Here is a 16998-nt window from a genome sequence, read left to right as displayed (position 1 = left end):
TGACATACTGTTCATATTTTGCCCAGCCTGGAACCATTTCACATGGGATGGCTCCCTGAGATTTCCAGAGGCCCTTGAAGCTTCCCTCATTCAGGGTTCCCGCTTCTTGCATGCCAGACACTCATCCTTCCCAAGGGGCTCTATGAACCGTATGGAAAGTCCCTGCTTGCCAGCCCCCCTGAGGCCTAAATGCATTCATCTTCCATTAGCACACACATACACACTATGTGTAAATTAAATAAATAAAAATAAATCTACCTGTACATGGATATTCATGCTGAGACTCCATTAAGAGCAATACTCATGCCCCAGTTTTTATGTTTCTGAGTCTCTGCCAAACATACTTACTTGCATGTCCAGCCAAACCATACAAGCATTCAGTTCTCATGTTTGTTCTTTTCATCACCCACCCCACGTCTCCTCTAAAGTACACATGGCCATAGTTACCTGTGTGCCCAGTCCCAACAGGATGAGCATGAAAAAGAAGAGTATAGACCAGAGCGGGGAAATCGGCAGTAGTGTCAGTGCCTCAGGGTAGGCTACAAAAGCGAGGCCAGGACCGTGATCGGCCACCTTGGAGACATCCACACCTAGGTGGCTGGCCATGAAGCCCAGGATGGAGAAGATGACGAAGCCGGCATAGACACTCGTGGCGCAGTTTGTGATGCTGATGATGATGCTGTCCCTGTAGGGAGTGGGAGGGGAGACCATGTCAGGAGAAGAAAGCGGCTGTGAGGAAGGGAGGGGAGTACAAGGTGGTGTCAAATCACAGGACTTGGAAGTGGTGAGAAGTAAACAGGTCTGTACTGTTTCTGCCATAAACAATTGCTGAATGAACAAGGGCATCTCTGGAGAATGGTCTCAAAGTGCCTCATGCAGCGTTCTAAAGTTATGTGTAACATCCGGGAACCCTATGTACACAGCTCTCAAATTCCCTGGATGAAAGGAAGCAATTTACTTTGGAAAGTTTAATTGTAATCAACAGTTATCAATGTAACTTTATGGCACGTACCATGCCTGTCATTACCCACTGGGAAGGGTGGGCTATGAAAACAGTTATTTATTAAATGTATTTTAAATTTTTTTAAAGGATTAGGTTTCTAGATTATCTGCAACTGACAGCAAGTACAAAACTAAGTCTGAAGTATGTACCAGACATAACGAACCCACCTTACAGAACTCTGAGCATAAGCCTGATCTGTCAAGTTCAGATCCTGACTGCAGGCCTCAGCTCTGCCCTAACAAGAAAATTTGCAGCCCTCATGGTTTTAGAGAACAGTGTTGGTGTAAGCAATGAAGACCATAAACTCAGAGGGATTGCACTTCAATAGCCATACCTGTATTCTGTCATTATCTCCTACGGACCAATTTTGACAAGAATTATGCCCCCCAACACATTCTCTCTACATCCTCCCCACCCAGCTGCTTTTAGAATGTCTTACCTGTAGCAGTTGTTGTGGAACTTATTATATGACGCCATCGTTATCAACCCACCCCAGGCACAGCCCAATGAATAGAAGATCTGGGAGGCTGCATCTCCCCATACCTGACAAAAACAAAGATGTGGTTGAAGGAAAGGCGTTACCACCCTCATAGGTGGCCCAGTTTAGGCCAGCCCAAAACTCCAAAGGAAGGATACTTGGGATAGCAATGGTGCAGATGTGAGGCCCCAAGGCTGGTGACCCTGGGGCACCAGGCCAACCTGCTGAGGCATTCTGCACAAATACCTTTGCATCGAGGATTTTGTCCCACTGAGGTGTTAAATAGTACATGATTCCAGTAACGGCTCCTTCAAGGGTTATTCCCCGCACAAATAATATTGTCAGCACCACGTACGGGAAGGTTGCCGTGAAATACACAACCTGAGGGTGAAAGGGAAGGTTAGTTAGAACTCTGATGCACTGAGAGCAGCAAGCAAGGTCCAAAGAGGCTCCCTTCTCCAAAGGCTATTCGCTGTATCAACTACAACGGGGTAACAACTCTGCTCATACTTCTCATCACATTGTAAGGAGAATTCTTCAGTGTTACTATCCTTATTTTAAATGCGCATTTAGTACCAGCAGTTTGTTATGTGCTGCAATTCTCTGGCTATTTCACAGTCGACTCACCCACTCTCATAATAATGATAAATACTGGGGAACAAACCAACAGGCCAGCTTTCCTCTTTAGAAGTTGTAGCCCCACCGTTCAGGACTGAAGGGAATATTGCTGGATGCCTTTGATAGACTGTAATATAACACTCACGGGGGCTGGCTGACTCTGGAGGCAAAGGAAGCTTGCAGGTGGTAGGTGAGCCATGTCAGAGGCAAGGAGAGGTCCATGTATTTTGGACAGACTTGGAGGACTTACTGCAGAGAAAGGGAACTCTGACTTACTTTTCCTGAGGACTTGACACCCTTGATGAGGCAGAGGAAGACGACAACCCAAGAGACACCCAGGCAACCCAACAGAGGAAGTCGCACCTCACCCAAGTTCCCAATGTCATCGGACAACTTCAACACATACCGCCTGGGATGGAAGACAGAGAAAGAGAGGTAAGTTGGAGTCATTGCTCATGAGGGCCTTCCATCTGTCTCTAGCAAATACATCACACCACCTGGCACTTTCTCCCCTCAGCCTGCCTCAGAAAGCCTAGCTTTGAACAATCTTAGGCATTGCAGATCTACCATCTGAAATGATTGAGCAATGGTTTTATTAGAGGATTAGCAAGCTGCTATGAACAAGCTGCTGGGAGAGTGAAGGAATCATCTAAATCAGTAAATGTGTCCCATTTCACACTGGCATCAGAGTTTTGGCTTTTACAAACCCAGGAACTCTAAGGGTGGAAAACAGATTCTGATTGGAAATGCTGTGACCAGACTAAGGTTTGGAGGGAAGTACAGAACATAAGGTGCTGTTCAAGTAAATCAGAAAATGACTATGATAGGATAATTCTCAGCATTAATCTAATTTCTTGGATCAAGAAGCAAAATACATTGTTCTTTAAACCTCTGGGATGACAATGGTGCAAATTTATGTTCACTCTCATTAGCTCTTTACCTTTTTCAAGCACTAAAAAGCCTTCTAAAGATTCAGAGCCCCCCCCCCCCCCGCCTCTGACAGCAGCTTCCTAGAGTGACACTCTCATTTTACATGCTCTGTCAGGAATTTCCTTGTTTGTTTGTTTTTTTGGAAGTCGAATTCCTCCGGAATTCTTCAAGTTTTCACGCTGATGTTCATGACACTCTCTGTTTCAGGCCAGCTACAGCTGATGCTTGTCTCCATTTGGGGCCACAAAATAGTGAACCTGCCTCAAAATCACATCCACATCAGAAGAACCTGTGATCCAGGAACTGATCCAGGAACTTGCCATTGTGGAGAGGGTCTGTGCTAGGGTCATGTTTTTTCTTCTGTCGCATTCAAGGTAGGGGATTCTCCAAGGCAGTGAGCTCTCCTGTGTGAGACAGGTCCTCCATTCCCCCTGAAGAGGTAACTCCCTCTTCAATCCCTTATGGGTTGATCCCCCTCCATCATCACCTCCAGTATTCCTCACTGGGACTAGTGCGCTTGAGCGTCTGGTTCAGCATCTGTGTGAAGTTGAGCGATGACCCAGCTGAGCTGTTGGTAACATCCAACACACCGGTACAATCGGGTGTATTCCAGGGATTGTTGCAGTATGTCCAGGGTAGTACCCGTGTCATTGATGAGAAGAAATAATAGAAGGCGATGCATATCACAACATTGTAGTAGATTCCAATGTAGGTGGAAACAACCATCATACCATACCCAACACCTGGAGGGAAAACAAAGTAGGGGGCAACTGAGAAGTAGTAGTGTCTAAGGACCCTAAGAATGGGGAGCTAGATTCGAGTCAAGCAGGACCTTAGAGACTAACAAGACAAGAATCAAAGCTCCCTGCATCACAACTAGTGTCGGATGGAGGGAGTTTTAACTCCCAAAAGTTTATCCAGCACCTCAAATCTTGTTGGTCTCCACTGAATTCAAATCTATCTCTACTGCAGACCAATACAGCTGTGCTGTGAGAAAGAGGAGTAGGCAATCAAAATATAATACACTGAATATTCAGTTGGGCAAACACAGAACCCAAGATGTGGTTGGCCAGCCTGTAGCATGTATGCCACAAGTGGTATAGAAACCTGTGGCTTGTAGTGCATCTGGACAGGGAGCAGGAGGCACATGAGTTTTGTTATGGCATAGAATCAAATCTGCATTCCTGTTCACCGCTCTCACACACTGCACTGATGCTTAGTCCCTGGCTCAGTAAACCAGAGGTGGCACACCAAAGCACACATGTACTGTAATCTACACCAGAGAGCTACTAACTCATGTGTATCTCGTGGAGGGCGTAAGCATAATGACATTATGTATTTTATTCTTGAATTCTTCTTGCATGGAGGATCATATTAACTGCCTCCCAAGAAAGCTATTGGGAGCTCAAAGGAATTGGTCCTAACATGCTAACTCTGGTCAGCTAAAATGCAAATGTAGACTGAGTCACAAGTCCTTCCATCAGGCTGTTCAGTTAATGCTCTTGTGCAGAAGGCTGCAGGCTTTGTCTGTAGATCCCACAGGGAATGGCTTTGTAGCGATGTCCAGAGACAACATGCAGCAGCCACTGCCTCTTACCTTTAAACATTGGGCTAACCTTCCAGACGCCAAGGCAGCCCTGGCTGGCAAACTGTCCAAAGGAGAGTTCCATGAAGAACAGAGGGATCCCACAAAACACCAGCATGATGAAGTAGGGGAACATGAACGCGCCTAGGGAGAGGAAAGGAGGAGGAGTGGACTCAAGAACATAAAGTATGTATGCTCTAACATCAGGTTCTGGCCCGGGGAATAAATTCCCTGCTTTGTACGTGGAATGCCGGTCTTTCCCTGCAGGGGGAGCTCCATGCCCATGGGACACCTGCTCCCCTTTAACCGCTGAAAGTGAAGCTGGTATTCGGGAGGGAAAGCCCGTCCCCACAAACATCTAGATGCAGGGAGCCGAGGAAGGTTCTTAAACTGGCTCCTGCCCCAGTTCCCGCAGCCGACCCCAAGCTAGCCCGTCATCCACACCATGTGCCATCCAAAGCGGGCTGATACGCACCACCTCCATTGCGGTAGCAGAGGTAGGGAAAGCGCCACACATTGCCAAGTCCCACGGCGTAACCGACGCTTGTGAGGACGAACTCGATCTGGTTGCCCCAGTTGCCCCGTTTGATGTTCTCGTCTCGCTTCCGGGTCTCGCCAGGCACAGCACCATTCTGCCGGGAAGAGGAGGGAGGGACGGAGGGAAGGAGGGAGCCTCAACACTTGCACTCCGGGCTTCTGGCTCTCCCCGGCTGCCCTTCTAGGAGATCCCAGACCACGTCCGAACTCATGCCACGGGGCTACTGAAAGGGCAGTGGCCAGATACCCTACCACTTAACCCACTCCCCTCCAGAGCCCCTCCTGCTGCCCTGAGTTCTATTCCTCCGCCAGCGGGAGAAGCAGCCCTCAAGGGGGCGGGGCTTGTGATTGTGCTGATGGAGCCGCTACCCCCTGCCCGCCCGGATGAATGGTCCTGGGTCAGGCTGTAAGGAGCTGGGGGCTGCGACACATACAAAGCAGGGAAGTGGAGAAGCAGCAGCAGCACAAAGGCGCTTCTGTTCTCCCTTCTCTGCCTGCACATCGATCTGGCACAAGAACATCCCGGCATGATGAACAGACACTTCTCCCCGCCCCCCCCCGCCCTCCCCACCCCCGCATGGCACTGCTGCCACAGCACAGAATATCAGAAGATCCCTGGTGGGGTCAGACCAGTGGTCACCTAGAAAGTATCCTGTTTCCAGCAGCGGCAAACGCTACACTTCTGGGAAGGCCAGGAGCAGGGCATGCAGGCTGTAGCCCTCCCAAGCACCTGACCCTAGAATATTTCTTTACTCATTAGGTATATGAATCTTCCCTCCACAAGGAAGTTCCACTTGATGAAGAACCAGCAGCCAGGCCTATCCTCTATCATGGCAATTTGCTTGCAATTTTGAAATCTTTGTAGCCACTAACCCTCACCATGTTTTGTGGCAAAAGCGAAGGAGTCATGATGTGCAGAGAGAACAGACTTCCACCTGGGCAAAAGGGAACATTTGGGATCTTCCTTCAGCTATTGGGAAGGAATACAAAACACAGTTTCTCTCTACTTACAGTGTAATCCTAGACAAAGGGACTGTTCAGGGTCCATTTGAAATCAAGGGACTTTGTGCTCACAGTCAAGGTAGTGGACTTTTTTTTGTGTGTTTGTTTTTGGTCCTTTCCATGAATCATTTCTGTGGTGTGAGAATTTTATTAAAATCTAATCGAACAAAGTTATAATAGTCAGTGCTATGTGATATTGGAGGTTATCAACAATTAATCTGAACTTGCTTTGTTGCTCCTCTTATATTGCCAATGAAGACAGAAAATGAGTAGAGCTGACAATATTTCATAGAACAGTGGAAGAATGTGGAGAAGGCCAGTGTTAAATTTTCTTTGGCGCACCAAGGAAGGGGCACCAAATAGATCCTGGTGGTTTCCTTCCCATTCCTCATCCATGAGATGAGAGCAGCAAGTGAATCTGTACTGACCAAATGCAGCCAGAAGAGGAAGCCTGACTTTTTATTAATCCCACCAACTCTAAAGGTACAATCTCTAGCTGCTGGGTCATGTGGGGAAAGTTCATCTAGAGAAAATGATATCAAGTAATCCAGACAAACAGCTCTGAATGAGAATTCTACCTACCCATACTTTGGGAAAGCCAAATGAGGGCCACGTAGCTCCGAACTGCTGATGAAGGAGTGTGCTGCTGCCAAATCTGATTTAAGGCACCCAGCCCTGCACAGAACCCAAACACCCCATACAATAGGATGCCAACACCAAGCATAATCGCACTCTTTAGAGGGGGAAAATGATGCCTTTGTCCTTGTAGCTCTGCCCTGGCACTGCTAGTTCCATGCACTGTCCAATAACAACAATAGCAGCATTCTGATCAAAGGGAAAAGGGATGCTTCTCAACAGCGTTGCCTGGCTTGCTCATGCTCAACGTCTGCCTCTGCACTGAACCAGGAATGCCCTGATGGTCCCTACCCTGCCTTTCAATAGTCAGTTTGTATTTTCTGAGCAACAAATATTGGTATGATTAATATTGGCATGATTAATAGAACTGCTTCCAAAGGGTAATGTCTCATAGCCTGTTAACAGCACTGGCCGGTATGGCTCCATTAGGCATCTCCTAAGAGACAGGTAGATTGGGACTTCATTATTGGAAAGGAGAAAAGTGGGTGGCTCAAATACATGCACTTAACCCCATGTGTGGATTTTCCACAGGGCAGTTGAGAATCCAGTGGGCAAATTCCAGCCCTGGCTAAGATCGGGCTGAACAGATGACCTGCTTCCTGACCCTGCTGGGTCCCAGGACTTCTGAGACAAACAAGTTGCTAATGAGACCTAAAGGGCCACTTCACCTGGCCCCCATGGAGGTTCCTCTGTCTCTGTCATCCCAGTGCACAGACACTCCTTGTACACACACGTGGCTGCCCACAGATTGCTAGCAATTGCTGTAAGCGCTCAGCAAATGGAAGCCGTCATTTCAGTTCCGTCTCCTGCTGCTGGGATGGGAGGGGGCTGGCAGCCGGATGGGTTGTGCACCTAACCGTGTCATTCAATTAGAGACAGCAGCCGCTCTGGCACAGGGCTGCCAAGAAGCCATCTGCTACACTAACTGGGGGGACTGGCAGGGTGCAGGAGAGCTACAGAGCCACGCCTGCCTGGGCTGATCCCTCCTGTGATCCCTGCCAATTGAAGCCTTAGGGGATAACTAGCTGATGGGGACCCAAACCTTGAGGTGGGGGGCCCCGATGGGAGAAAAAAACAACCACAACCCTCCATGAGTTGTTGGAGACCTTCAGGATTGTCATTGAGGATTCACTCCATGTGCAGGATCTGTGGAGCCCCTGCAAGCACCTCGCCTCCTGTCCCTACTAATTTGCTGGAGATGGCTACTATTGCTTGGGAAAGACTGCTTGGAAGAGCTGTACACTGTTACTCTTATCCCAGTTCTTCACCATAATCTGAGTCCTTATCGGCATCAGCTCTGACACAGCGGAGGCTTGAAATTCTCTTCTCACCATGACTGAAGTTCTGAAGGAAGGAGTGGGTGGCAAGTGAGTGTCCCTCCCTCTACTGGGTATCCCAGCTGGGCCAGTCATAGCTGCAGAAGGCTCCTGGGCAGGCACCCAAAGGCAGAGCATTATCAGGGCTGGTCCGGTCTCAGTAGTTCTAGGTGCTGAGGTGTCTCCCTAACACAGTGGTTCTCAACCTTCCTAATGCTGCAACTCTTTAATACAGTTCCTCATGTTGTGTGACCCCCAACCATAACATTATGCAAGTGTTCCTTCACAGAAATTAAACCAAAACTGACCAATGGCATGAAGATCCATTGTTCATGATTGTACCTAAATTGATTTCCCCCGGGGTTTCTCAGTTCAGTTCTGCCTCTATTCCCACCATGCCAATCTCGCTCTTTTCCGCCTGCAGGAGGAGTGGCAACAGTGGCGGTCTCCCCCTCCCGGCCAAGCTGCTCGCTGTGCCGCGACCCCTGTGGAAGGGTTGTTCAACCCCCAAAGAGGTCTTGACCCCCAGGTTGAGAACCGCTACTCTAACAGGAGAAGTTTGTGCTTTAAGAGACAGGGAATGGAGTCCCTTTACTTAAGAGTCGCTGGCATAATAGACCATAATAGAATCCTGGGGATTTTCTTTCTCCTCTACCCGTTTGGAATCGCTAAACAGAATATGGACAGGGCTCAAAAAAGAATGCTGTGCAGGTGTGTAAGAATTTTTGCATGCCTATCCATGGGTCCTCTGTATGCTTATTACACAACCGTAGGCATGGGCACACAAACACACAGATGACACCATGGGGCTTGTCTGCAGAGGGGAAATGCTGACAATCCAGGCTTTGCCAGAAATCCTCCCTCACGTCTTATGGGTACAGCTAAATCAGTCCATGAGAGGCCTTCAATCTCAGTGGCTACTTTGAGCCAAGCACCCTCTTCTTTTCAGCCACCGCCAACCCATTATTATTATTACATCAAAGGCAGACACTTCAGCACCACCCTTCCACATCAGACATGAGCTAGCAGCCCCGGCTCACTGGATCCTGGCCACGTTAGCATAGCTTCATGCTAAACCAGGAGGGGTAAGGGGGGGGGGAATTCCAGGGTGTTCTGTTGGAGAGCCACTTTCCCTGCAGCAGAAACTGGTGGTTTGGATCAAGGCACAGGAAGGACATGAGATTCACTGGTGGACTCAAGAGCAATTCAGTACTAACATTCTGGTCTCTTGATCTGTGTCCACCTGAAGGCAGCCTCTGCCTTTGGCAACTGTAGGAAGTAGGCAACAATAGAGAGCAGTGCCCTTCCCTTCAGACCAATAGGCCTTTCACCACGGCACAGCAGGGAATCTGGGGCAAAGAGAGGAAGCGCTAGTTCCCCCTCCTTCCCCTCACCCGCGGAAGCAGTGAGTCCAGATGCTGTAAATCAAGCAACTAGTGCATTCCCAGCTCCCCTCCCGCTATGTCCCCTATTCCTCCAGCACTGATCGAGTCCATGCCAGGTGCTCGCGGCCATTCATGTACCCTACGCATGGGCTCAGGACGAGATGTTCAGGCAGCAGCCGCATGTGACCGCGTGGCACGTTCTCCTGCACAATTAATGGAGTCGCCAGCCCGGCTATGTTGCACTTTCCAGGGAATTAGGTACTCATTTATAGCCTTGCCCTCCCCCCCCCCCCAGTCATGATAATAGGATGGTGCTCCAATGTGGAGCTTCTAGGTCTCCTGCAGCAGCCACAGGAGCACCACCTTGCTCGAGAGATTTGCTTCTTTTGCCACAGGTTGGCGCATGTCAACTTGGCTGCCTAAACTAAGCCATCCAGCCAGGATTCCACAGAATGTGTGGAAGGAGTGAGATCACCCACTGGCCCCATCCTCTTCATTCCTGGCTTTTGGAACCCAGACGGCCTGCTCTGAGAAGGCTAATCTGGTGGAGTTGCAAAAGGAGCGCTAATGAGGTTTCTGTTTTGCTTAATTAATGGAAGCTTGGCTCACACTGGCCACCTGGTGGTTTGTTGGGCAGACGAACAAGTGCAGTGCCCACTGAGTTTGGCAGCTCCCAGCATGCACTGCTGTTTCTTCGCTTATTAAGGCCAGTTTATTCCTCTCATGGGTTGCTGTCATCTTGCTTTGAGGGAAACTTTGGGCCCAGAAGAAATGGTAGCAATGAGCCTTCTGTGATTTCTGCCTCTTGTCAAGAGAAGGAGAGTGCTGGGGCTAATCCACAGTCACTTCTGCCTTAGTCATCTGCTGGAAGAAAGCAGCCCACTGCCTTTGTTTGATATTCACAACAAGTGGTGTCTTTAGCAGTAGGGGACTGGCTCTTCACATTCCCCCATAAAGTGGGGGGCATGTGAATTGGCTCCCAGAGTGTGTCAGGGACAAAAACAGTTGCCACTACCAACTCCTCAACACACTGGAACACAAACTGCATCAAAAGAACACAGCCCATGAGACTCTGCCCCAGCAGAATGCATGGCTCCCCCAGGAGTGACAAGAGCAAAACATGGCTGGCCTAGGATTGCCATCTGACCTACCCTGAATCAGTTTGATCACTTCCTTTGCCAGCCAGGTGGCTTTTGGTATTTAGCCACTCTGTTCCTCTGGAAGACTCTTGGCATGACTGGCCTATAAAGTATACATTTCTTGAGAGGAAAACAGAGAGCAGGAGGGCATAGTCAAGCCATTAGTTGGTGTCAGCCATCTCACCAAGACTCCAGAGGCCAGTCCTCTTGTTCCATGGCAGTGCCAAGTTGCCAAGGAAGTCTCACCAGACTGGAAGGATTGAAATGACATCCATGAGCACAGCAGGCTGGTTGGGCTGAACAAAGGGGAATAAAGTTTCTATATTTCTAATTCAGGTTTACCGTAATAAAAAAGTAATAAATAAAAAAGTAATAATAACCTGCAATAATGTATTTATTTTCAGTATTTAATCTACCCAGGATAATAATCCAAAGGAAGAAATTCATAAAATTCTAATGTTCTCCGGATGCCAGATTCTCAGAGAACAACACTACATTTGTAAATGTGTGCAATGCAAAAATATTGTCCTTAATGCAGACACCAGAAAAGTTAAAAACCACACTGTTCACTCAAGCCCATTTCCATCCTCCGAGACATATGACCTAGTGGTTAGAATGTCAGACTAGGATTTGGGAGTGCCACATTCAAATATCCCTTCTCCCACAGAAGTTTGTGAGGTGACCTTGGGACACTCACTCTCTTTCTCAATCTTACCTACTTCACAGGGTTGTTGTGAGGAAATAATGGATGATGAGAGAATGGTAATATTAACTGTTGAATCTGTCTGACTACAGGAAAAGACTCAGTGGATCCAGATTTTTCACTCAGATTTCTGCCAAACTTTCCAACCTCCTCCCATAATTTGTTTACAGTTCTATCAGTTCCAATTTTGTTCTTACATGAAACCAGAACATTTGGGGATATTCTAATGTATTTGTGATACTCTTGGCCTCAGTATGAATATACACCAATTGGGGGGGACGGGACATCTTGCCACAAATTGTTCAAGAGCCTCTTTGCATATGCAATGACTCCAAATACATAATGATAATCTTTCTTTCTTTCTTTCTTTCTTTCTTTCTTTCTTTCTTTCTTTCTTTCTTTCTTTCTTTCTTTCTTTCTTTCTTTCTTTCTTTCTTTCTTTCTTTCTTTCTTTCTTTCTTTCTTTCTTTCTTTCTTTCTTTCTTTCTTTCTTTCTTTCTTTCTTTCCTTCCTGCCTCTCCCAGCAGCTCCCGTCCCGAGGCGGATCACAATAAAACAATAAAAACAACAATCCAATATCAACAATTAAAACTGCATCATACTGCATCTAGTAAGCCTGTAATGTGCTGTGGAATTATATAGCTGTGAAATTCCACTTCTGGCAGCATTTCAAACAAAAAGCTAAATAAGCCTGAATTTTATTCCCACCCATCCATGTTTTTTTTTTATTTCTGTACCTTTGCATCCTGCTGCCTCTGACCAGTGCTGTGATGTTCAGTGGTTCTGTGGACAAAAGGGTATTTGTATACATATGCAGTGGAAGCAGTGCTAAAGGATCCTTAGGCAACAGTTTGATGCAGCACAACCGGGGCCTAGTCTGCACACAATAGATAATGCACTTACAATGTGCTTTCGCGGCTGGATTTTCCTGTGCGGAACAGGAAAATCTACTTCTAAAGTGCATTGAAAGTGCATTATCTCTTGTGTACAGACTAGGGCCAGGAGAGCCATTTAGCAAAAGTTCCTGCCAGCCAATCAGTTACTGTAATTCATCTGGCTGTGATTTGGATCAGTAGAAGAACAGCAGGGGAAACTAACTTGAAGTTTGCTTTTCATTGGAAAAGTCAGAGTACCCAGAAAAGGTGTGTGAGAATCAGAGCTTTCCCATTTATGCACCATCCACCCAACTACAGAAAAATTCTTCTCTTCCTACATTCATATATTATATCGATATATAAAAATCACAACATGTGTGTTAAAGCCAAATTCATTCAAAGATTGATTGAAGTGATGTCACATCAAAGACTTGCCAATGGTATTTTTGAAGAGCTACCACAATGTTTTGAAGGCATGGAAGGAAGTTTTTACCCTGCCCTTTGCTAATCCATCAGAGCTTTCTGGCAAGGCTACCTTTCTCATGCTAATTCACCTGCTGGCTCAGCAGATGAGCCTTGGGCTGCACTTGTAGGGGCTTCCAGAAGGAGACTTCAATCAGACACCAGATTTATAGTTGAGAAGCTCCTGTCAGTTGTACAACCCTTTCCGGTGAATCGTTCTCAAGGGACATACTGCCCTTGCAGTGGCAAGGAAAGTAGAGCAGGTCTGGGCTAGGAGCCAGGTGGCAAACAGGGACTTAATAAAAGCCAAAGGAAATCCTTCTTTTGATCCCAAATCACCCAAGCCCTAGTTCCACTGAAGCCTCACCTAACCCTGCACAACACTGCAAAAGCTTCCAGGTCCAGATCAATTTAGGCATGGAACTCATTCACTCCCTCACTCGCTTTGTATACCGCCCTTTCTGCTTTTTCAAGCAGGCTCTGGGCAGTTCACAATCATCAAATTAAAACATTACAATTAAAACATCACTGAGAGGAGTGGTATGTAATCAGCCAGACAACTGGAAGGGAAAGCTGGAGGGGATAGCCAGAGAGGACTGGTAACAGAATTACAGCACTCACCATCAGCCAAAATCCTGGCAGAACAGCTCCATTTTACAGGCCCTGCAAAACTGAAGGAAGTCCGGTAGAGCCCAGATCTCCACTGGAAGCCTGTTCCACCAGGTTGGAGCCAGAGCAGAAAAGACACTGGTCCTAGTTACAATAGGTGCACCTGCCTCAGACTACTGGTAGATTCCCATTTTGGGACCACAACTCCCTCCTGGGGGTATAATGAGAGAGAGGATCTCACAAATACAACAGTTCCAGACTGTTAAGGGCTTTAACAGCAAATACCCAAACCTTTAAATGGATCTGGTGCTCCACCAGCAGCTAGTGCTGCTCATGGAGCACAGGAAAGATGTGCACATAATGAGATGTTTTTTAATAGTCTCGCTGCTACATTTTGTACCAGTTGGAGCTTCCAGAGCTGACCTAAGGGTTGACCTGCATACTGTGCATTGCAGTAATCAAGGCTCGGGGTGATTGTTGTGTGGATCACAGTGCCCAAGTCGATCAGGGACAGATAAAGAGCCAATTGTTTAATCTCATAAAGTTGTAAAAAAATAATTTTAGTTACATATGTTACCTGATGCTCCATGGATAAAGAAGCATCCAGGTAAATTCCCAGCTCCTTAGTAGATTGTGTACATCCCATTCAATTCTGGGAAATGGTACACCTTATCTGTGCCAAGCCAGAAGACCATTTTGAACACTGCTGCTAGATCCAAAAGTATCAGCAGCACCAACCCTCCCCAATCAGCTGTTTCCAGAGTTCATCTGTGAGGATGAGGACACTGTCTTCATCCCATGGCCAGGCTGGAAACCCAACTGGAATGAATCAAGGGCTGATATTTCACCCTGGAATGTGTTCAGCTGTTCATCAATTGCTCTCCCAATTACCTTGCCCAGATATGCTAACTTGGTGTAGTGATTAAGAGTATGGACTTCTAATCTGGCAAGCCAGGTTTGATTCTCCGCTCCCGCATATGCAACTAGCTGGGTGATCTTGGGCTCGCCACAGCACTGATAAAGCTCTGCTGAAGCTCTGCTGACTGAGCAGTAATATCAGGGCTCTCTCAGCCTCACCTCCCTCACAGGGTGTCTGTTGTGGGGAGAGGAAAGGGAAGGTGAATATAAGCCACTCTGAGACTACGTTGGATAGAGAAAAGCAACATATAAGAACCAACTCTTCTAACTGAAATCAGGTCCAAGGGTGGCTTTTTCAAAAGCAGCCTTATCACTGTTTCCCTGCTGGGAAAGTTCCTGTTTTCAGGGATACATTAACAATTTCCTGAAGGGATTCATGCAGCCCCTCATGACCAGCCTTCACTAACCAAGAGGGGCAAGGATTGAGGGAGCAAGTGGTGGGCCTCACAGCTCCCATTAATCTACAGAGAGTTGACAAACTGAATCCAAAATGGAATCTAAAAGTTGGCTAAGGAGCCTTAAGTGCTTGTACTGCTTCTACTACTGCCAAGAGGTCATGGTGGAGCAACAGGACTTCCTCTGCTAAACTCTTTGTGAAGGGATCACAGCCAGGTGCCAATTTTAAATATAGGTTACTCTCCTGACCTAAAACAACTCAACTGGCTGCTGTCATGAACCTCGCTTCATGCATGTTAGTTTTGTTTCCTATATATATATATATAGGAAATATATATATATAGTGCAGTATTCAATGCCATCTCATAGGCCTTAACAGGTCACCTATTTCTTGTTGCTTCGTTGTGAGTTCTCTGCCAGCATCACTTTAACCATCTCTGCTCTCATTTGAGCTGAATACTAGAGGGCTAACTTGGCTGAAGAACAGCAAGGGAGTTGGGGAGCAATCTCATCAATGGTTTTGGTGAGCTGGGTATTGAGTTGCCAGGCGGGTCAGTGTCCTGTTGAACATTCAGGAAAGCCTTAGGCTCCATTTGTGTCCATGGGTGAGCATAAATGCTCTTAGGCATGCCACCAGGTCATGGGTGAGATACTCAACTTCATAGAAAGTCCATGGAAGTCTATCAATACAGGTTAGAGTCACCATCATCCCTGCACCAAATATCAAATCCAGTATGTGGCCCCTGCACTATGCATGGGACCTGTAACAAATTGGGAAAGTCCCAGGGTTGCCATGGATGACACCAGAGCCAATATCTGACTGGAAGCAGCAGCACTGATATAGGCATTAAAGTCCCCCAATGTTAAAGTCTGGGGTACTTCAACATCTACCCAGCCACCGCCTCCAGCAGACATCGCAGTGTATTGGCTGGTCAGTACACCAACCAGATGGCCAAATTTTCCACAGAGTTGCATGCCATGTCAACACAGTCAATACCTATGCTTGTTGGTTCTGGGAGTACTCTGAAGGAAGTAAGCTCTCAGAAGAGTACTGCAATCCCCCTTAGTTCAGGACTGGCAAAGGACCAAGAACCTAGATAGCTTTTTTTGAATTTTTCACCCTCCCTGACCCATGACTCAGTAACACATGCCAGATTGGTTTGCTGCTTCATGAGTTAATCCCTCAGGGCAATGGATTTGTTGTTAATTGACACAACACGAGTGTCAGAGATGGATGAAAACCATGTTCCCATGTAGCAGCATCTTGCGGGATGGGTTGAAGGTTGGAAAGAACCCGAGCCCTACCATGTCTCCTGTCCTTTCCAGAACTCCCAAACCTTCTCCCACTACCATTAATTCCCATAACCCCTGATCACTGGGTCACATATAATTTTATCAGCAGTGCAAACATTAGCATTAGTGGCATCAAGCCTGTTTATAGGGTGATTCTGAGCATCAATGCCATGCTACAGGCAGAGCAAATGCGTCCTGAGAAATGGGCATGGGATCAGCAAGAAAGCTATAAATATATGCTAATTAAATGTTTTAAATACCCTGTTTCCCATGAGTCTCAAGCAGAAGACACAGCAACTGAAATTCCCAGGGAGTATTTTTTTTTAATTTACCCAGAAGGATTTGCTAGTCAAAGAACTCCCATGTTGACCACTATTAAGAATAATGTACCTGATACACAACTGGGAAGGCAGTATGCCCCCTTCTTTTTTCTTACTGAATCAAAGACTGTGAGGACCTCATACTTGGGCCCTTATATTTTAGCCAAAGTCATACAGGACACTGTCCAGGGAGGAGCTGCTTGGTGCTGCTACCCAGAAGCCCTTAAACATGCTGTCAGTGGAGGCATACTCCTGACCAGGATCTGATATGAAAACTGCTCCTCAACTGTATTATCCTGAAGTGAAGTTATACTCTGAGAAGTCAATTGAAATGAATGGACTAAATAGGTTGTAACTTTGATCAGAATTGCACTTTGCAGAATTGCACTGTTGCACTGGGAACCATTCTCATAAATTGCTGTTCCCAGGCAGCCAGGGTGGTTTAGTGGTTAAAGCATCAGTCTAGGATCTGGGAGACCAGGTTCAAATCCTCACTCCTACCATGGGTGACCTTGGGTCAGTCACATGGTTTCAGCCTAATTTACCTCACAGGGCTGCTGTGGGGATAAAATGAGGGACAACGATGTAAGTTACTTTTGGTTCCCCTCAAGGGGGGGAATGGAGAATAAATAAAGTAAATAAATATCAGACCCCCACTTCCCCTTTAACACAGGAATATCAGAAGGGCAAGTTTTTAGGAACAGCTCTGAAGATTTCCCATAATAATAAAATCTTCCCTATTACTATGGCCTTTAAAGATGCAGGTAATCAGAGCTGGTAGTAATCCCTCTTT

The 16998-nt window shown here is 46.8% G+C and overlaps 1 protein-coding gene across 5 annotated transcripts in view; it reads right to left on the bottom strand.

The window, feature by feature from the left end:
• SLC6A9 (solute carrier family 6 member 9) overlaps positions 1-16998 on the bottom strand; it is a 64629-nt gene that overhangs the window by 4593 nt on the left and 43038 nt on the right. For 4 of the 5 annotated variants that reach the window (XM_077334027.1, XM_077334028.1, XM_077334030.1 and 1 more), the window contains 7 exons: positions 5090-5246; positions 4627-4758; positions 3517-3772; positions 2376-2508; positions 1728-1862; positions 1443-1546; positions 448-685 (listed from right to left, as the gene is read on the bottom strand). In XM_077334027.1, the coding sequence (XP_077190142.1) occupies positions 448-685; positions 1443-1546; positions 1728-1862; positions 2376-2508; positions 3517-3772; positions 4627-4758; positions 5090-5246 (1155 nt within the window). Of the gene's footprint in view, positions 1-447; positions 686-1442; positions 1547-1727; positions 1863-2375; positions 2509-3516; positions 3773-4626; positions 4759-5089; positions 5247-6030; positions 6051-16998 lie in introns of those variants that run through there. The other variant, XM_077334029.1, reaches the window with a different exon arrangement.

This window comes from Paroedura picta, chromosome 4 (assembly GCF_049243985.1).
Source record: "Paroedura picta isolate Pp20150507F chromosome 4, Ppicta_v3.0, whole genome shotgun sequence".
In the NCBI taxonomy this organism is placed as follows: domain Eukaryota; kingdom Metazoa; phylum Chordata; class Lepidosauria; order Squamata; family Gekkonidae; genus Paroedura; species Paroedura picta.
The sequence above is the reverse complement of the archived record's forward strand: the minus strand, read 5'-3'. Positions and strand labels throughout refer to the sequence as shown.